The sequence below is a fragment of the Oncorhynchus gorbuscha genome, linkage group LG06 (assembly GCF_021184085.1).
Source record: "Oncorhynchus gorbuscha isolate QuinsamMale2020 ecotype Even-year linkage group LG06, OgorEven_v1.0, whole genome shotgun sequence".
Lineage (NCBI taxonomy): Eukaryota > Metazoa > Chordata > Actinopteri > Salmoniformes > Salmonidae > Oncorhynchus > Oncorhynchus gorbuscha.
The window spans coordinates 48291669-48313802 of record NC_060178.1 but is presented as its reverse complement, the minus strand read 5'-3'; the positions used below and the strand labels follow the sequence as shown (position 1 = coordinate 48313802).

The following is a 22134-nucleotide window of genomic DNA, read 5'->3' as shown; positions in this document are numbered from 1 at the left end:
ATGGGTAAAAATGAAAAAAAATAGACATTAAATATCTCTTTTAGATTGGTGAAGTTATTAATTACACTATAGATGGTATATCAATTCATCCAGTCAGTCACTACAAAGATACAGGCGTCTTTCCTAACTCAGTTGCTGGAGAAGAAGGAAACCGCTCAGGGATTTCACCATGAGGCCAATGGTGACTTTAAAACAGTTACAGAGTTTCATGGCTGTGATAGGAGAAAACTGAGGATGGATCAACAACATTGTATTTACTCCACAATACTAATCCTAAATGACAGAGTGAGAAGAAATACAAATATTCCTTAAACATGGATGCTATTTGCAACGAGGCACTAAAGAAATGCTGAAAAATATATGGCAAAGTAATTCACTTTTTGTCCTGAATTCAAAAGTGTTATGTTTGGGGTAAATCCAATACCACACATCACTGAGTACTGCTCTCCATATTTTCAAGCATAGTGATGGCTGCATAATTTGATGGTTATGCTTGTAATTGTCAAGGACTGGGGAGTTTATCAGGATAAATGAATTCAACTTTCAGCAGGACAATAACCTAAAACACAAGGCCAAAACTACACTGGAGTTGCTTACCACGAAGACAGTGAATGTTCCTGAGTGGCCTAATTAAAGTTTTGGCTTAAATCTACTTGTAAATATATGGCAAGACCTGAAATGTTTGTTTTAGCAAGGATCAACAAGAAATTTGACAGTGCTTGAAGAATTTAGAAAATAATAAATGGGCAAATGTCGCATTGTCCAGGTGTGGAAAGCTCTTAAGAGACCCAGAAAGACAGTAATCGCTGCCAAAGGTGCTTCTACAAAGTATTGACTCAGGGGTGTGAAGACTTATATAAATGAGCTATTTCTGTATTTCATTTTCAATACATTTGGAAACATTTCTAAAAACATGTTTCCACTTTGCCATTACGGGGTATTGTGCATAGACGGTTGAAAACAAATTGACCAATTTAATCCATTTTGAATTCAGGCTGTAACACAACAAAATGTGGAATAAGTCAAGGGGTGTGAATACTTTCTGAAGGCACCGTATCAACAATCAACAAGCTAGTAAAACATCTGAAGGGTTACCTTCTTGCCATGCCTGCCACGGTTCCCCAGGGGACCCTGCTTCCCCTCCGGTCCCTGGTAGAGAGTCAAACTCATTAGAAACAATCTATGGACTTGTCTAGACTACTGACCTTTGTCACACCTCCTTTGTTGCAGTGTGCCCACACCACCTTGAATGCCCTAGGGACCTCAAGGCTTTGTTAAAGTGAAGACTGCCCCCTACTGGGACCCATAGGCATCATCGTGTTTGGCTCTATTGTTGTAATTATTGTTTGTCAGAAAAACTTACAGGGAAACCACTTTTTCCAGCCAGTCCGGTGGCCCCAGGAAGCCCAGGGTCTCCCTCTATCCCCCTGTCCCCTGCCTCGCCCATTGGCCCACGGTCACCTGGCTCTCCCTGAGGCAAAGATAGGGACAGCAAAAGATAGCATTCAGCAAAATATTGTGCTGTGGAGGTCAAATGTGTAATAGAGAACACAAACAGCCTAATTTGGCTGAACATTCAGTATGTTTACCTTCGGACCATCTTTTCCCAGGGGCCCGTCCTCACCAGCAGGACCTGGAAGACTCTATAAACAAAGAATCACACATTACCAAAACCATAGCAACACATATTGTTACAAGTAATAGCATGCTAAATGTTCCTATGGAATGAATTTATTGGGCAGTACATATAGACGACTCATATGTATGTACACTCAGACCCACAGGGCATGGAACATGTGTAACATGTGTGTTCTTGTAGATTGGAAAGAGCCTGACTGTGATGACGATTATATTTTCCTTCCAGTATATGTAAGCCATTGGGGTTAATGGAAAAATGCTTGCTGTTTTCTCTATTGCGTACTCCAATAATCCAACATGTCTGGAGAATTTAGTTATTAGTGTCAATAAGAATGTACAATAAAAACATTGTGATTATTTGAGTAATCATAAACAGGATCTCTGAGTTTAAGCTTGGACACAAAGGACCCTCTATTTCTCTACAGGGATTTTCTATGTCTCCGTGGGGCTTTCCTCTTGCCCAAAGAGAGAGAGAGAAACATCCCTAAAGGTTATTGATACAGTCCAAAAGACAAAAAACAAATCAGTCGCAACGCTGCCCTGGCCGTGTCCGGCCCGAGGATTACACGCCTCCATCAAATGAGGGCAGAGTAAATATACTGGCATATCGGATTCTCCCAAACACAAGCAGAGCAGGATTAGAATCATAGACTGTGATTAAAAGGTATTCTGAAGTACTCAGGACTCACTCTCATTCCCTGCTGTCCTTGTTCCCCCTCTCCTCCAAACGGCCCCACATCGCCCTGCAGGGACACAACAGCAGAGGTGCTCAGGAGTATATACAAAAATAAGACTATAAGACAAGCTAAACTCTAAGTTATATATTTGAGTCTTTAGGTACTGGACCCCAAGAGTAAACCGATTTGAAAATAAAGCATTGCTGACATTTTTAAGTACTTTACTTACGAGTGTTGGCCGCCTTTTTTCATACAAGTGCTCAGGAGGTCATCTACCTCTCAGAGGGACGCTAACAGCCCCACAGGGGTGATCAGGAGTTCACAGAACAGAAGCCATAACCCTCCCTGAGGATTGTGGGTAGCCTACTAATAGGACCCGGGGCCGCTCACATCTTAACATTGACATATTACCCTCTTTCTTAAGGCAACTTTAATCATGTTGAGGTAGATCAACCATACAACTTTAATGGGGGAGTAGGCTAGGCGGTAAACCAGACGTTATGGCAAAATGTAGATTTCTGCCTAAATAGACATACCCAAAAGTCATTTTTCATTAAATGGACATAACCATTAACTAATAATGCTGCATAGTTCGAGAAAGGTCTGGAACTCACCAGACCAGTACTCACTGTACTTACTTTGAGGACACAAGCTCAAGTACATAGTACGAATATTAGGAAAATATTAAAATAGAACAAATGACTGAAAGGCTTTCTAAATGTAGTAACAATCAAATTATAAATGAATTACAATAAGACAGTTCACAATTGATTAATTATTAACAACTCTTTTGACTGTCTCGAGAGTCACGATTCGTTTTTCCTAGTGACTCGTTCATTTTAGTCACTTGTTTGACCTAATGGATAATTGATCACACGGTGCAAGAATGAATGCAAATTAATTGATTATTGAATGTTATGGACACAGCCTTCCTCTGCTCAAGACAAGAAAACAAATCGCTTGAGGGTATCACGCCTGCTCCCGCTCTGCCCCACTGGCGCTTAAGGGCGCCGGGCTCCCCAGCATTACGCACTCCTGCCACCATCATTACGCACTCCTGCCACCATCATTACGCACTCCTGCCACCATCATTACGCACTCCTGCCACCATCATTACGCACTCCTGCCACCATCATTACGCACACCTGCCACCATCATTACACACACCTGTCTTTCCCCGCATTATTGGACTCAATCACCTCTGTCATTACCTCCATTATCTCTGTCTGTTCCCCCGCTCTGTTCCCCGCCTCAACACGGATTGTCATATGTCCTTGTGTGCTGACGCTGTTCCTGTCTTGATCCGATTAAATGTTTGACTGCCCCGTACCTGCTTCTCTCCTCCAGTGTCAGTCCTGACAGAGGGTGCTGCTGCAGCGTGCCAACAATACGGTGCAAAATAATCTCCCTGACCTGGTGGCAGACAAGCGTTCCGCCAAGAGTCGTTCCTAATCTAGTCCGGTTGTGGCTGCAAATAGACCTCTTTTCAAAGGTATCAATAAATGATTGTATTTGTATGCCTAGCAATCATTATCTAGTCCGGTTGTGGCTGCAAATAGACCTTGTTTCAAAGGTATTGTATTTGTATGCCTAGCAATCACGAATGTACATTGTTTGAAGCAGACTTTTATGAGTCTCAGTCACAAATGACCGCTCCAATAAGCCCCCTATGGTGAACAAGATGGCAGTATTGTGATTGTTTCGAGTTTTAAGTTCATTGTTCGCTGGTAGGGGGTCCTGCGTACTCTGGGCATTACTGACTCAAATGAACGAAAGATTTGTTCTTTTGACTGAGCGAGTTGAAAAGATCAGATTCATTAAAAAAGAGCTGAACTTCTGGTCACGACACGATTGCTGAAATTGCTAGACTGTCCCCTTTAATATGCAGTCTCCTAGGCTGGGCTCCGTCGCTCAGAGGGAGAGTCAATTGATTATTTGTCTGGTTAAGCCCAAAAATGTGACACATCACTCCTTAATCAAATATGGTATGTGAAACCTGACACTTCAGTCAGCTCCACTGACAGAGTGGTAGCGGACGGCAGACAGATGGGGCTTTCTGGCACCAGAAGGCACTTGACCCTGCGACGTCCACAGAACGCTTTGTACACCAAAATGTCCATCAGAAAAGGTCAAGAATTGCTCAAACTACCCTAAATAAGACGCGTAACATCGAAGAAGCTGTAGTCTTGAGCTGTAGTAAGACTGATGGGCCTTTGGATGTGTCTGGCTGTCATTTCGTTTCGTGAGGCTTAAAACCACAATCAGTTGTTCGCCAGAACACTGACCTTTATCCCAGGTTCTCCAACTGGACCCGGTTCCCCCTCTCCGCCAGGAGCACCCTGTGCGGAAAATAGAAGAGGAGTAAGACAAAAAGTGTGTGTGTGTGTGTGTGTGAGAAAGAGTCAGCGAGGGTATCCAGATGTATAGTGAAATTCAAAGCGAACTAGTATTTAAATTAAACAATAGTTACCTCAGGTCCTTGCTCTCCATCAGGTCCTGCATCCCCCGTGGGTCCTTTGGGCCCCTAGAGGAGAGAATCAGCCAATCAGTGGTCTCAGGGGTTACTGTGATATCATGTGATGTGGCGGATCATGGCTTGATTGAGTGCAAGGCAAAAACTGAGCATCACGTAAACCATGGATATGGGGGTTATTGAAATAACTTAGTCAAATAAACTGAACATAATGTAAACCATGGATATGGGGGTTATTGATATAACTTAGTCAAATAAACTGAACATAATGTAAACCATGGATATGGGGGTTATTGATATAACTTAGTCAAATAAACTGAACATAATGTAAACCATGGATATGGGGGTTATTGAAATAACTTAGTCAAATAAACTGAACATAATGTAAACCATGGATATGGGGGTTATTGATATAACTTAGTCAAATAAACTGAACATAATGTAAACCATGGATATGGGGTTTATTGATATAACTTAGTCAAATAAACTGAACATAATGTAAACCATGGATATGGGGGTTATTGATATAACTTAGTCAAATAAACTGAACATAATGTAAACCATGGATATTGGGGTTATTGATATAACTTAGTCAAATAAACTGAACATAATGTAAACCATGGATATGGGGGTTATTGATATAACTTAGTCAAATAAACTGAACATAATGTAAACCATGGATATGGGGGTTATTGATATAACTTAGTCAAATAAACTGAACATAATGTAAACCATGGATATGGGGGTTATTGATATAACTTAGTCAAATATTTGTTGTTTGACATTTTGGATGTTCTTGAGGGGTTCTCCACTGTTTCCCATGAAATATGAGCATTTGGGGACTTATTCTTGAGAGGGCTAATATGGGGGTAAAGTGTGTGTGTGTGTGTGTGTGTGTTTCCTTCCCTTTATGTGTGTGTCTAATGTGTTTGTGAGCGCGTGCATAGTCAGTATCAAAGGCTGGAAAACATAGTCACACACACATCCCATCAGCCACATGAAAATCACCCAGCTCCTCCCTGATATATCACTAGCCACTTTAAACAATGCTACCTTATATAATGTTACTTACCCTACATTATTCATCTCATATGCATATGTATATACTGTACTCTACATCATCGACTGCATCCTTATGTAACACATGTATCACTAGCCACTTTAACTATGCCACTTTGTTTACTTTGTCTACACACTCATCTCATATGTATATATTGTACTCGATACCATCTACTGTATGCTGCTCTGTACCATCACTCATTCATATATCCTTATGTACATGTTCCTTACCCCCTTACACTGTGTATAAGACAGTAGTTTTGGAATTGTTAGTTAGATTACTTGTTGGTTATCACTGCATTGTCGGAACTAGAAGCACAAGCATTTCGCTACACTCGCATTAACATCTGCTAACCATGTGTATGTGACAAATAAAATTTGATTTGATTTGATTTGATTGTTTTTTACAGAGCACTGGAACAACTGATTAACAGGGGGTTGAGTAAGACCAGATCTGATTACATGTTTAGACTTGGTGGGGGAAAAAAAACATTTTGAGCGACGGCCTGACATGTTTTACCCTGACAGGATATGCCTCAGGAGAAAGAGAGGCTTAATCGCTTTTACCAATGAATGTCCACTTCACAATGATAGTCCGACATTTTTATCACCGTCACGGTATGTCACAGATTTCCCCTCATCAGGTTGTAAGGGAGGTCAGCTAAATTCCTTCCAGTGTGCAAGCAGCCAATGTGTTTAGGGTTTTAGACAGGGTCACTAAAGCACTGTGACAACTGTTCGATTGATTGATTGACTGATACTCACTGGTTCACCATGGGCTCCCCTCTCTCCAGTGCTTCCAGGGATCCCAGCTTTCCCCTGAGAGAGACAGGTCAGAGGTCACCAACATATAGTCCCACAGGATGAACCAGATACAGAGCCTACCAGAGGGACTACCCATGGATCTGATCAGACTAGAGAGGAAAACATACAGACCAGTAAGTCATGCAGAAAAAAAAGGAGGGGGGGGGGTTATAATATTCCAGGAATGGAGACATCCCCGTTGAGAAGTTGGGAAAGGACAAGCCAATAATCCTGAACCTGATCCATCCTGAAGACAAACACAAGGGGAACAGTTTCTGTCACAACTGGGGAAAGAAGCTATTGACTGTGGCTTAATAAAGTCATTCAAAAGGGTATCAAAAGGTTTTTACTATCGGATCTGAAATATTATGTCGCTGATTTCATCTGTGATCGGTGTGATATTCTACACACATCGCTTGGCCATTGTGGTTACAAAGTTGCACGATGTTAGAGACAAACGACACAGAGCGCAGCCATCTCAGCGTCGGTGTCATATTCCTTTGTCCCCGAAATAAATTCCACATCGTTCAGAACAACACTTACAAATTCCACTTACACTTAGTATAGAAGTGCAACGTCAGGACGTTCAATTTGGGGCTATGACATAACTCTCTCTGTAGTACTGTAACTCTTCCACGTGAGGTGCCAGTAAGGGACTCTACTATTTACAACCCCTGTTGTAGGGTGCCAGTAAGGGACCTCTACTATTTACAACCCCTGTTGTAGGGTGCCAGTAAGGGACCTCTACTATTTACAACCCCTGTTGTAGGGTGCCAGTAAGGGACCTCTACTATTTACAACCCCTGTTGTAGGGTGCCAGTAAGGGACTCTACTATTTACAACCCCTGTTGTAGGGTGCCAGTAAGGGAACTCTACTATTTACAATCCCTGTTGTAGGGTGCCAGTAAGGGACTCTACTATTTACAACCCCTGTTGTAGGGTGCCAGTAAGGGACTCTACTATTTACAACCCCTGTTGTAGGGTGCCAGTAAGGGACTCTACTATTTACAACCCCTGTGGTAGGGTGCCAGTAAAGGACTCTACTATTTACAACCCCTGTTGTAGGGTGCCAGTAAGGGACCTCTACTATTTACAACCCCTGTTGTAGGGTGCCAGTAAGGGACTCTACTATTTACAACCCCTGTTGTAGGGTGCCAGTAAGGGAATTTTACTATTTACAACCCCTGTTGTAGGGTGCCAGTAAGGGACTCTACTATTTACAACCCCTGTTGTAGGGTGCCAGTAAGCGACCTCTACTATTTACAACCCCTGTTGTAGGGTGCCAGTAAGGGACTCTACTATTTACAACCCCTGTTGTAGGGTGCCAGTAAGCGACCTCTACTATTTACAACCCCTGTTGTAGGGTGCCAGTAAGGGACCTCTACTATTTACAACCCCTGTTGTAGGGTGTCAGTAAGGGACTCTACTATTTACAACCGCTGTTGTAGGGTGTCAGTAAGGGACTCTACTATTTACAAACCCTGTTGTAATGGTAAGTATAAAGCATTACTCAAAATCCCCTAATAACATAATAACCACATTAAATATGTCTGTAAAACAGCACAAAACAAAGAGTTTTTTTTTTTTAAAGAAAGAAAGGGGAATGGTCATTTTCAGAACTCTTACAAAGGCCCTGAGAGAGAGAGAGTGCTGAAAACATTGTGAGTCACAAGAGTCAACATAAGACGGGAATATATTGAATTAAAAGTGTAAATTAAAGCTTTGTTTGCACAAATGTTCCTAAAATGTGTCAGAGAGGACTGAAAAGAACATCCAGCTTGTTGATCTAAGCATGGTGGAGGTTAAGGAAGCCATTTGTCAATGTCACTATCGTAAAGTGCATGCAATCATCCTCCAATTCATAAATATTTTATTCAACCGCAGCTTAGTTTTAATGAAAATTGATAGAGAGGTATATAGTGTATGACAAAGCAGATGACTTCAGTACAGTACCACACTTGCAGTCTCACTGTCCCTCAAATATGTATTTTGCAACACTGAACACAAGATGGCACTGTGGTTCTAGAGGTCACTGGGGAGAATACAGAGCTCCTCTACACTGCCTCTCAGATCTATGTTTACTCTAGTCGTTTCCTGACGGCACTAGACATACTGTTAGATACTGGAGAAAACATACTGTTGGATGTAGTTTTAAAGACTTTAATATTGAGGATTAGAGCTGTAAGAGCGTCAAACTCTGCTCAACGGAACGGAACCCGCACCCCCAATCTAAAACCTCACTCTTCTGTACATCAATGTACATTAGAGATGGTTCATGGGGACTTTGTGGGCTCACCATGTCATAACAGTGGGGATTTCCAGTTGCATTATTGTGTGTTTTACCGCTGAGGAAAAATGACCTGTTTTAACACCCACGGTAACTACACCCATTCCCCCTGACACATACAAACTGATCCGTGTTCATAGACCTCGCTTTATACAAAAGATGGCATTTAGACACTGAGCAGGACAGGTCGCTGCTAGTGTGTGTGTGTGTGTGCGCAGCGGCGCATCAGTTAAAAACAATTACAAAGATTGCTTGTCAAGTCGTACACCAAAGCGTTACTTAAGAGAGCTGGAAAAGAGGTCTTTTATCAAACTAAATGAACCGGCCAAGTATCTGTGAATGGATCCAAGATTCATTGAGCAGCAGGTTCTATTCGGCATTATTATTTTATGCGTTCTTTATTTAACCAGGCAAGTCAGTTAAGAACAAAATTATTCTTTACAATGACGGCCTACAACGGCCAAACCCGGACGACGCTGGGCCAGTTGTCTGCCGCCCTGTGGGACTCCCAATGACGGCCTACAACGGCCAAACCCGGACGACGCTGGGCCAGTTGTCTGCCGCCCTGTGGGACTCCCAATGACGGCCTACAACGGCCAAACCCGGACGACGCTGGGCCAGTTGTCTGCCGCCCTGTGGGACTCCCAATCACGGCCGGTTTGTGATACAGCTTGGATTCTAACCAGGGTGTCTGTAGTGACGCCTCTAGCACTGAGATGCTGTGCCTTAGACCGCTGAACCAGGGTCTGTAGTGACGCCTCTAGCACTGAGATGCTGTGCCTTAGACCGCTGAACCAGGGTCTGTAGTGACGCCTCTAGCACTGAGATGCTGTGCCTTAGACCGCTGCACCACTCGGGAGCACAACATTGAGAATCATCACCTCTGGCCACACAGAGACAAAGAAAGACACAGAGAGAAATGTGTGTGTGGACTGGGCTGACAGCAGCCAACACCAACATTTATGTGAAGCTCACTGTTAATACGAAGTCCTTCGGTGTGCGTGTTTCTTTAATTAATTTCCCTTCAGTGGGGAACTGCTATATAGTTCAGCGATTATATTACAACTCTGCAATCCATCATTAACTAAGCACAAACGCAGACCTTTCCCCTCGTTGCAAAGACCGTTTGTACATTAAAACATCTCAGTCTCCGTTTACCGCCACCAGGGACACATGAGAGAAGAAGCACACCGCAGCCAGGCAGGCCTCAAGGTCTGGGCACTACGGGACAGTCTGTCACATGTGCCTGCAGGCACACACACGAAAGAGCCCACACGCACGAAAGAGCCCACGCGCGCGCGCACACACACACACACACACACACACACACACACACACACACACACACACACACACACACACACACACACACACACACACACACACACACACACACACACACACACACACACACACACACACACACACACACACACACTTCAATTTATCCCTCTGGCTCTCAGGTTGTTTTAATCAATCAAATGTGTCTTTCACACACACCTTGTTGTCTCAGTGCACCTTTTTAATGAGGGCTTATATTACAGGTAGGAAGCTGTAGTGGACATTCTTTATAGGGCCATGACTTTTATTATGTCTCATGTAGCTGTGGTGTTGTTGTACACAGTGATAGGTATCTTTACCTTATAGAACCTTTCAATCAAACCCGTCCAAGGAAACGGAGATACTACAGGTGAATGTAATGCAAGGTACTCACAGGTTTCCCCGGTAGACCTCTCTCCCCTGGACCGCCAGCTTTCCCCTGCAAGAGGAAAAGGTATGGAATAGATGGGTCAGGGATGATAATTGCATGATGAATGTACCAGTACCATCCCTAGTGGACTAAATGCACCTGTTGGTATTATGTAAGTGTTATGGATGTCTTCCATTGTTCCAGGATACCCACAAAAAGGTTGCAAGTTCAAATCCCAGAGCTGACAAGGTACAAATCTGTCCTTCTGCCCCTGAACAGGCAGTTAACCCACTGTTCCTAAGCTCTCATTGAAAATAGGAATTTGTTCTTAACTGACATGTCTAGTTAAATGAAGGTAAAAAAAACCTTAGTGGAGCTACTATAGTTCACCTATTAACATTACTGCTCCTAACTGAACTGTCCTCTGTTAAAGGAAAATGCCACTGGAGGTATTAAAGCTAGATTAGAGGAGATGCTTTTATTGTCCAACTTTCAACAGAAATGTATCCTTTTGCGGTCATAAGACATAGGACATCAAAGAGTTGCACTGGTCCGTTATGTTAGGAACCATGACACTCATCGAGATTCATCCAAGCACCTCCCCTGACTCTCCATCCGAGCTTTGGGTCTGCCGTTTTAGCCAATGGCTCCACCCAATATACAGGATGTGTTTTTAATGAAATCCCCCAACCTGATTGGAGACAATTGACACTAGCAAATATAAAGCCAGGGGTTGGGTGTTTTATGTCTTTAGTTCAGGTCTCTGTGAGCTGGAGGAGGTTGTTTATTTGACGGTAAAGCGACACAGCCTTCAGAAGAATGGCGCACACCGTAAATAAAAACCGGAAAGTCTAATGATCTCCCACACAGATCTTAAAGGCTCAACCTTAGCTCATGGTGTCCCATGGGTGACCTTTCTATTCAAACGTACATATGTCATGCCTACGGTTCAACGGCACCTACACAAATGGGCCATTGGCCATGTTTTCTGCGATATTCCTGCCTTGAGAAATGTGTAATTTAACGGGTCTAGCACATTTTTCCCTATTTGTCTGCCTCTTTACTCCAGTGTGCTAACATGGCTAACTATCTTGGAAAATATTTGTAATGTTGTACTTATTGTTAACTTATTGTACTTATAGCCCAACAGGCTCCCATTTACTCCTTGGAGGAGAGCGCTCCGTGTCCCGGAATCGCCCAGAATGCACCGCGCAGCCCATTGACGTACAGTAGCACGGGCAACGTTTCCCCATCTCCTCAAAAGTATATCTGCCGTTGCGAATGTTACATGGTGAGATGTAGACTTCTAAATGTATAGTGTTTAGTGTATAGTGTTTCACAGCTAACTAGCTACGTTACATGCTGATATTGTCTTTGGTATTATTGTGTGTAGTAGTGTTTAGTTGATTTCACAGCTAACTAGCTACGTTACATGCTGATATTGCCTTTGGTATTATTGTGTGTAGTAGTGTTTAGTTGATTTCACAGCTAACTAGCTACGTTACATGCTGATATTGCCTTTGGTATTATTGTGTGTAGTAGTGTTTAGTTGATTTCACAGCTAACTAGCTACGTTACATGCTGATATTGTCATGGTATTATTGTGTGTAGTAGTGTTTAGTTGATTTCACAGCTAACTAGCTACGTTACATGCTGATATTGTCATGGTATTATTGTGTGTAGTAGTGTTTAGTTGATTTCACAGCTAACTAGCTACGTTACATGCTGATATTGCCTTTGGTATTATTGTGTGTAGTAGTGTTTGCTAACCAGCTGACCATTGCATTGTGGATTTTTGTGGTCGACTTGAGCTGCAAAAGATTTCCACAACAATTTTCCATGTTGCTACCAACCTCACTACAACGCCAAAATGAAACATTTGTTCACAAAAAAACAGTGTTCTTCAGTGTTATTTAACACCGTAAATTAAAGGAATGAGTGGTTTTGGGTGAATTTTCCCTTTAACAGTGGGGTCTGTTCTGTAGAATGATTTCAGGAGCAGGGGTGACAGGAAGTAGCCGTGCCTCATTCTGGCCTGTCATTAGTCAGGTGAACCAGAAAGGACTTGCTGTTGAGATTCAATTATTTTTAGTGGTCTCCTGGAGCCTTTTCCATGTGCACTCTAGTCAGTATAAGGACAGAGGCATCTGCAGAAACATGCTCAATGACACACAGGAACAAACTGGCACACACACACACACACACACACACACACACACACACACACACACACACACACACACACACACACACACACACACACACACACACACGTTGTGTACACGTTGCTGATGTTTAATAGTAATCAGACAAGTTGTTGAGGCCTGTGCTAGGTCTGGGGACAAGACATTGTGGCAGAAAGTAAAAGCTTCACTCCTTCAAGTCAGACAGGTGACCCCCAAAATAATTCAGAGTACTCACAATGAACCCAGGCTCCCCTTTCTTTCCTCCTTCACCCTGCTCTCCCTGCAAAGGAGAGGGGGAGAGACATCGAGAGGGAGACAGAGCGATAGAAAGAAAGAGAGAGACATCTCAGTGAGGCAGCAATAAGATACTTTTAATCAGGTCAAAGTGCACAGAACAAGGTTTTCAGGTTAAATGAGGACATATATTATATTATTCTTTGGAGGGTGAAAATATGTTTAAAAGAGTGTTTACCTTGATGCCCTCAGGCCCTGGTTCCCCAAGTGGACCCTCTGCACCCCTCGGCCCCTATGACACGGAAACAGCTGCTTAGCCATGTCTGTGTGTGTGTGTGTGTGTGTGTCCCGGGTCTCTATGACACAGAAACAGCTTAGTCCTCTCTGTAACCAACTCTGTTTACAAACCACTCCACCATCACATCACACAACGGCACTCGTGTATACAGGCAACACACCCACCCACACTCACAGCTACTTAGTAGTGTACAATATGGGATATGGGGGCATTGGTGTTGAGAGCAGCATGTGGGAGCAGTGTAGTGTGCAGGCCTTTTTTTTCTGTCTTTGAACACATGGCGTTCCAGAGACAAAACAGACGGATCACTCAATATCCACAACCTGGGAGTGATCACCTGACCCCCCCCCAAGCACCAAACCCTCTCTGCAGCCCCAGATAGAGGGTGGAGATAGTCATCTTTTAAATAAGACCCCTCCAGGCTGCGTTGATGCTGTGCTCTTCCTGTTCTGTCTGATTGGACTGTTGTGTCCGTTCCTCTTTGTGTCACTCCCTGAGGTTCTAACATTCCTCTCCTGCCTCACAGGTAGGGATTTCCAGCAACCCCATCTCTCTCTCTCTCTTTCCCTCTCCCACCTCTCTTTCCCTCCCCTCTCTCTCTTTCCCTCTCTCTCCCTCTTTCCCTCTCTCTCCCTCTTTCCCTCTCTCTCCCTCTTTCCCTCTCTCTCCCTTTCCCTCTCTCTCTCTTTCCCTCTCTCTCTCTCTTTCCCTCTCTCTCTCTCTTTCCCTCTCTCTCTCTTTCCCTCTCTCTCTCTTTCCCTCTCTCTCTCTCTCCCTCTCCCTCTCCCTCTCTCTCTCCCTCTCCCTCTCTCTCTCCCTCTCCCTCTCTCTCTCCCTCTCCCCCCTCTCTCTCTCTCCCTCTCTCACTCTCTTTCCCTCGCTCTCTCCCTCTCCCCCCTACTCTGTCCTCAATACATAAAAAGCCACATTCAGTCATAAGAAGTGTGTGTGCTTTATTGGACTGTGCTGCTCTGTCTGCTGATAGTGGACTCTGCTAAGCTACACACGACATTTACCTTGGTTCAGGCCAAAGACACACAGCGGGAAAATAAGTCAAACAGAGTCAAAATATGTGTTTTCTTACTCATAAAACTATTCAACACAGCTATGTGAGTGAGTGGATACTTTGATTGGGTCTCCGATGTCCACCTGGCTTTCAAGGCCAAGCAAAATGATAGCAGAGCCACCGCTAGTCAGGCCAAATCAAAAAATCATACATTTAATAGCAGAATTGGAAATTGCAACTTTTTAAAAACTTGATCCTAAAGCTGTATGCTACAGTCGGGTGAATGGCTCATTCAGGTTAGTTAACAAGCACCTCGTCCAGTCAGTTATATGGCTTAGCACAGAAGCTGTAGGCTACAGTCGGGTGAATGGCTCATTCGGGTTAGTTAACAAGCACCTCGTCCAGTCAGTTATATGGCTTAGCACAGAAGCTGTAGGCTACAGTCGGGTGAATGGCTCATTCAGGTTAGTTAACAAGCACCTCGTCCAGTCAGTTATATGGCTTAGCACAGAAGCTGTAGGCTACAGTCGGGTGAATGGCTCATTCCAGGTTAGTTAACAAGCACCTCGTCCAGTCAGTTATATGGCTTAGCACAGAAGCTGTAGGCTACAGTCGGGTGAATGGCTCATTCAGGTTAGTTAACAAGCACCTCGTCCTGTCAGTTATATGGCTTAGCACAGAAGCTGTAGGCTACAGTCGGGTGAATGGCTCATTCGGGTTAGTTAACAAGCACCTCGTCCTGTCAGTTATATGGCTTAGCACAGAAGCCTCTGTTCAAGTTCACACACACACTCATCATCTATACAAAATCTTACTCAAATTCTATCCCGGTTTGAATTGGTCAATTGAGTGAGCCAAGTGAGATATCAAAGCCAGAGATAGCCGAGAGATATTACACATTGTGAGGTCAATGAGGACAACTGAAAGACACAAAGACAGTAGGTCAAGAGGTAAAAGATTACGCGTCAGACTGAATTATTGGTCCCTAGCTATTGTCTGTCTGCAGGTAATAGTTTATAGTACTACTGTAGTTCATAGTCCACATATCCAGTTAACTGCCAAAATAAAAGAAACGCTTACAGGGCTGGCCTTGGCATAAGCGACATAAGTGGTTGCTTAGGGCCTCCGGCTCCTAAGGGCCCCCCTGAACAGTTTTTTTAGGAACTCAGTTATTAACTGACTTTTGAGAGTCAGAATAGTAGAATATAGGTGCAGGTTCTACATGTTCTGTTAGTCAATTAGAACATGTCTGATACAATTCTTTATATTGGTAACTTAATCTAGCCAGCTATCAACATTTAGCAATAATGGGTAAATTACTGAGTGGGAACAAAGGGCACGTGCCCTGACCACCAGGGGGCTCCCACGCTCACTCAGATATCATATTAGCAAGGCATAAGTCATTGCAAAATGTGAAGAATTGCATGAAATAAGTTACACAATTTTAAGATTTTCCCTCCAAACAAATCTTACTTATGGGCCTCAAACGGCTAGGGGCGGCTCTGGAGGGATACCGTATTTTATAATATGGTTCCAGAGTTGATTAAGCAATTAACATCCCATCATGCTTAGGGTCAAGTATAAAATGTCCAGTTGCCCATTATTGTGGTTACCATGGCTAGAAGAAGAGATCTCAGTGACTTTGAAAGAGGGGTCTCAAAGGAGCTAAAGGGTTGTGTGTGTGTGTGTGTGTGTGTGTGTGTGTGTGTGTGTGTGTGTGTGTGTGTGTGTGTGTGTGTGTGTGTGTGTGTGTGTGTGTGTGTGTGTGTGTGTGTGTGTGTGTGTGTGTGTGTGTGAGTGTCTCAGTCATCAGATCTCAACCCAATTTAACACTTATGGGAGATTCTGGAGCTGGGCCTGAGACAGCATTTTCCACCACCATCAACAAAACACCAAATGATGAAATTTCTCGTGGAAGAATGGTGCCGTAACCCTCCAATAGAGTTCCAGACACCTGTAGAATCTATGCCAAGGTGCATTGAAGCTGTTCTGGCGTCTCGTGGTGCCCCAACGCCCTATTAAGACACTTTATGTTGGTGGCTTCCTTTATTTTGGCAGTTACATGTAGTTACTACTGGGTCATATCTACTATTTGACTGCCACTGGATGTCAATAATGCTTTGTATATAAGTTAAATGACTTAAATGAAATCTATCAATCTACTATTTGACTGAAGGTAATATCTTGTATAGTTATGTAAGATCATCAAACGGAGCAATAAAAAATACATTCCTGAGACCAAGCGTCTTCCCAGACTGAATTGCTCTCAGGGATAATAAATCAGGGAGAAAGAGATAAGAGGGGTGAAAGTAAAATATTCCTGTTGGCGTTTCCTTTATTTTGACAGTTACCTGTAGTCTAGGAACAGACGGAGATCCTCTGATCCTCTCCCAGCCTTTAGTTACTACTGGGTCACATACTATTCCTAGAATGCACTGTCTCTTTGTCCTACCGTACACTGTGACAGAATGCATTGCAAACGTAACATTGTATCACGCATTGTATCACCCAGACATTATGTCTTTATAGCTCGGAGGGTAAGAGAAGGCCATAAGTAGGGTTAAGATAACAACTGTGAGATTGGCCCTGTGGCGGCGTAGACCGGCAACGACCTGAGCCGTTTCGCTTTTGCTGCTGTACAGTACTTTAGCCTGTAGTACTCGAGCGATAAACACTGGAGTATAAAGTCATGTATGTTTATATCAGAACAGATGTTCCCGAAATACCAGAGGGCATTCAAATCATTACCGACACTACGCTTTCCTCATTTACTGTAAGGAAACACTCTGGTGTTCTGTTCTACAAGTTCTGTGGTGATCTAGATGTAGCGTGTGTTGTGATTCAGCAGAAAGATCCGATATGTCTATTAGCCATGTCTGTTCAGGAAAGGTGATTGAGGAGAACTATAGTATGGCTTTAACAAAACAAGAAATGCTACCAACAGCATGGCGACGCAAGTATGGTTTATAGTAAACACTGAGCATACAGTCAATGGGATGTGTGTGTGTCATGTGTTGTGAGTGTGTGTCAGCAGAGAAACATTTGTGGGAATCATAGCCCATGTAGGAATGTTTGTACCAAGCTAACATGCTCACATTAGCACAATGTGGGCAAAATGCGGGCTCAAATATTTGCCCCAAGCTCGTTTGTTCATTCGCTCCACGTTGGCCCCCCAAGGCATTTGCCCAGAGTGGCCAGCCCATATCTGGTGAGGACAGCCCTCACATTGCCTGAAATAAGCCCTTCATTTCCTAGCAAACATGCCCACATTGGCACGGTGTGAGCCAAAACGCAGGCTAAAATATTTACCCCATTTAGGCTTTCCACATTGAGGAGATGAGCCTTATTTAATAGGAATCGATTTATCTCTACTGTATTTATTACAATTTAATGTGATGCACATAAGGCATATTATTTAAGCCTTGAAGGTGTTTAGGGAATGCGCTACACTGCTTCAGATAGACAACCAAGTTGTTACATACACTAGATAGGTTTTTTTAATAGAAACTATTAACCTTTTACACTCGTGGGATTTGGACTATATGGATAGGGCAAAGGCTTCTTACGAATTCTCTTCTCAATAGACAAACCTAAGCTCATGCCGTTCAGAACAACCCACGGTATGACGCCGTGTCATATTGTAACTGATCATAAACGTTGACACTGTATATGACATGAGTTTTATGATTATTTTTATATTTATTTATTTATGGAAATGTGAAATGCACATTTGGACTCATGGGTGTTTGGCTTGCTTTGTATGACGGTATTGATTATAATCCTCTACATCTCATCTTTCAAAATACATCGAGTCCTCTTCATTTACAGCATTTCCATCAGTCTGACAACAAAAACATTTGCTAAACTTGCCCAATTAGCGGGAGGGATTGGACAACTTCTTGTCGCGGTAGGTGCTCAAGTTCAGTACCGCTGTCAGTCAAACCCACACAGCGCTGTGAAGCGCAGAGCCAGAGCTCTGACGCCATGTAAAGCATGTTATTGTAAAGCCACAACGTTCCAATTTAGGTGTTTATCAGTGCCCATATCTGCCATTGAGTGCAAAGGGCTACGGTTCTCATACGTCACATTATTTAACTATTTTTAAAGACTTCATAATTGGCAGTGTACAAAACCATAACAAATTTTAACATCCCGCAAACAGAACACTTCAACTGGAACGACACTCTCGGTTGGTCGCACAGAATAACTGGTGGCAGTCAGCGTTGCGGGTTAAGAGTGTTTTGCCAGTAACCGAAAGCTTGCTGGTTTGAATCCCTAAAGCTGACTAAAAATCTGTCGATGTGCCCTTGAGCAAAGCAATTAACCCTAATTGCTCCTGTAAGTCTACCTGGATAAGAGTGTCTGCTAAATTGTACAAATGCAAACCATGACCACAGATATTCTATTCTGCCTCAAACTGGGTGGTGTGGGTTAGCCTGTGTTGGGCTTGGTATAGGCTGTCAGGGGTTCTCTAACTTTCTGGCACCGGGAACCCTTTTGTAATAGCAAATTCATCGGGGACCCCCTCAGCAAAGGTTTTAAAGGCCCACTTCTTGGCACCGGATAGAACATTTAGCCGAGGAATGGGCCTGGAGAACTGTAAAATTAAATAATAATAATAATAATAATAATAAATCTTAAATTTATAGATGGCTATGGATGCAGGGACTGATATAAAAATGATCGTTTTACTAATGTTTTGAGGCTATACACTCTTTACATTTACATTGTTTACATTGAGTAAAACAAGCTTATATTTTGGGCTCTGTTGGGGTACCACAGTTAAAACTCAGCTCCTGCGGAATTTATAAATTATATTCTTCAAGAATCAATAGGTAAAAAATGGACGCAGCAACTAATGATTCTAGCTTTAAATTACAGTGCATTGATGTTAAACAAATATATAATCATTGGGGATCACAATAATTTTTACATTGTAAAATGTATAATTGGTGGAACACTGGATACCAATTTTCCTGTGAGCTTCCCAAGTCCAGGTTGCCCTTTGCAGATGAATAATATTACATTACATTAATAATATTACATTGTATTGTATCTTATTTTATTATAGCCTCTAAACTTATTCCACGGATCGCTTGGCCTAAATGAGTTTAATCTGTTGTTTTGAGAAATATTAATTTAATATTTTAATGTAAAAATATACAAGACTGTTCAAAAGTTTGGGGTCACTGAGAAATGTCCTTGTTTTTGAAAGATAAGCTATTTTTTTGTCCATTAAACTAAAATACAATTGATCAGAAATACAGTGTAGACATTGTTAATGTTGTAAATGACTATGGATTCTTTAATGGAATATCTACGTAGGTGTACAGAGGCCCATTACCAGCAACCATCACTCATATGTTCCACGTTGTGTTAGCTAATCCAGGTTTATCATTTTAAAAGGCTAATTGATCATTAGAAAACCCTTTTGCAATTATGTTAGCACAGCTGAAACTGTTTCTCCTGATTAAAGATGTCCTTCTTTAGACTAGTTGAGTATCTGGAGCATCAGCATTTGTGGGTTCGATTATAGGCTCAAAATGGCCAGAAACAAAACTTTTCTTCTGAAACTCGTCAGTCTATTCTTGTTCTGAGAAATGAAGGCTATTCCATGTGAGAAATTGCCAAGAAACTAAAGATCTCGTACAATGCTGTGTACTACTCCCTTCACAGAACAGCGCAAACTGGCGCTAACCAGAATAGAAGGAGTGGGAAGCCCCGGTGCGCAACTGAGTAAGAGGACAAGTACATTAGAGTGTCTAGTTTGAGAAACAGACGCCTCACAAGTCCTCAACTGGCAGCTTCATTAAATAGTACCCGCAAAACACCAGTCTCATCAACAGTGAAGAGGCGACTCCGGGATGCTGGCCTTGCAGAGTTGCAAAGAAAAAGCCATATCTCAGACTGGCCAATAAAAATAAAAGATTAAAGATGGGCAAAAGAACACAGACACTGGACAGAGGAACTCTGGCTAGAAGGCCAGAATCCCGGAGTCGCCTCTTCACTGTTGACGTTGAGACTGGTGTTTTGTGGGTACTATTTAATGGAAGTCAGCCCATGCCCACCTTGCTCCCCGAATACCCATATGGTGCCAATGGGGTCATGTTTGCTGGGTATGGAATGAATAGATCTTGTTTGTGTGCTTCAGGTGAGACAGGAGAAGGAGACGATGAGAGAGCAGGAAAGACTGAGGGATGAAAAATTAAGTGAGAGTGCTAGCGGACCACAGTGAAGGTCAGTGCGTGGTGACTGGGTACTCTGGGTCTCTCGTTAGCATGTCCTCTTTACTTCTCTCTGCTGATATAAATAGACATTTGGATGGAACACTGCAAACGACTGGCCATGGCCCCGACTGGACTGGCCCCTGGCAGTGGTGCCAACCCACATTGGCACCACGGAAGGGCAGAGGCACTTACTCTACTGCCCAGTCACCTCACACCCTCGACACAGTAGTCTGAAACAGTGTTTACCAAATCCTGGTCCTCTAGTACCCCAACAGTACACATTTCTATTGTAACCCTGGACAAGCACACCTGATTCAACTTGTCAACTAATCATCAAGCCCTCGATGAGCTGAATGAGGTGTGTTTGTCCAGGGCTACAACAAAAGTGCGTAATGTTGGGGGTACTGGAGGTACTGGAGGACCAGGGTCAGGAAACACTGGTCTAAACCATCATCACTTGTGAAAGGATTTACAGTAAATGTAGGAATCTACAAGGGAGATGTCTACAACATCTATAACATTCCACTTTAACAAATCTCTACCCACAGACCAGTACAGACACAGTAATCTTCTGTGGAAGTCCCTGCCCACGTAGGGTTACAGTATAGTGAAAAGATCTCAGTCAACTGATTGAGAGTCAACAACGGTGATATTACTGCTGATAGGCAGGCTATCTTATGCAGTCTCACACATCAGATCATACGATTCCATTAGCTTTGGTCATGTCAAATATGTCCGTGGTTGATATGTGCAGTACTGTATCAGTGTACTGTAAGTGCCTGGGGACATGGGGACTCCTTTCAGGCCACAAGATGTCTCACCAGCTCGACATTAACGCCTGAGCCCTGTCATCTCTGGCTCACTTCTTTACGGTGCTCGTAAAACAATTGCCAGCATCTAATAATGTGATCATAGTCCCAGTGAAGAATAAACACACGCTGTTTCAAATCACCCTCACCTCTCATCCTCAGATGTTCTGGGATGAAACGTTACACTGGTGTTTGATGCAGGGTTATGGTTTATGGTCGAATCACGGTTAGGCTCCAGTCATCCATCATAGCTCACACCGTTACGGATGACTCATCAGGTAGAACTGAACAGAGGGTGTAACAGAGTGGATGGGGAAAAAAAAAACAAGAGCTCTCTTACCTTTCTGCCCTTTGACCCAGGGATCCCAGGTGTACCCCTCTGCCCCCGAGGACCCTGGGATGTAGAGAGGGATGGAAGAGGGAGGCAGGGGGAGAGTGGACAGAGAGAGAGAGAGAGAGAGATGGGGAGAGTTGGAGAGAGAGAGATTGTTATGGAATGTCTTCAAGACCGTTCAATTCAGTTCCACAGTCACAGGTGAGACGTTATCCAATCAATTACATAGAAATTTCAGACGGTTTCTCTTTGAAATGGAGCAGAAGATCATCTACATGGTGATCTGATCTATGGATGTGGACGCTGCAGAGGATGTTGTATTAGAGTGTTTATACGGACTAAATGAGGCTAAATAAGCATTGTCTATCTACTGTATATAACATCTATCAACCCTACCCGGTCGCCTACAGAC

General features: G+C 43.1%; 1 protein-coding gene across 1 annotated transcript in view; it reads right to left on the bottom strand.

The window, feature by feature from the left end:
- LOC124038040 (collagen alpha-1(XXIV) chain-like) overlaps positions 1–22134 on the bottom strand; it is a 108138-nt gene that overhangs the window by 51471 nt on the left and 34533 nt on the right. The window contains exons 12-22 of the mRNA XM_046353417.1: positions 21729–21782; positions 13287–13340; positions 13050–13094; positions 10653–10697; positions 6613–6666; positions 4786–4839; positions 4601–4654; positions 2328–2381; positions 1590–1643; positions 1364–1471; positions 1096–1149 (exon numbers count right to left, since the gene is read on the bottom strand). Coding sequence (XP_046209373.1) covers positions 1096–1149; positions 1364–1471; positions 1590–1643; positions 2328–2381; positions 4601–4654; positions 4786–4839; positions 6613–6666; positions 10653–10697; positions 13050–13094; positions 13287–13340; positions 21729–21782 — 630 coding nt within the window. The remainder of the gene's footprint in view (positions 1–1095; positions 1150–1363; positions 1472–1589; positions 1644–2327; positions 2382–4600; positions 4655–4785; positions 4840–6612; positions 6667–10652; positions 10698–13049; positions 13095–13286; positions 13341–21728; positions 21783–22134) is intronic.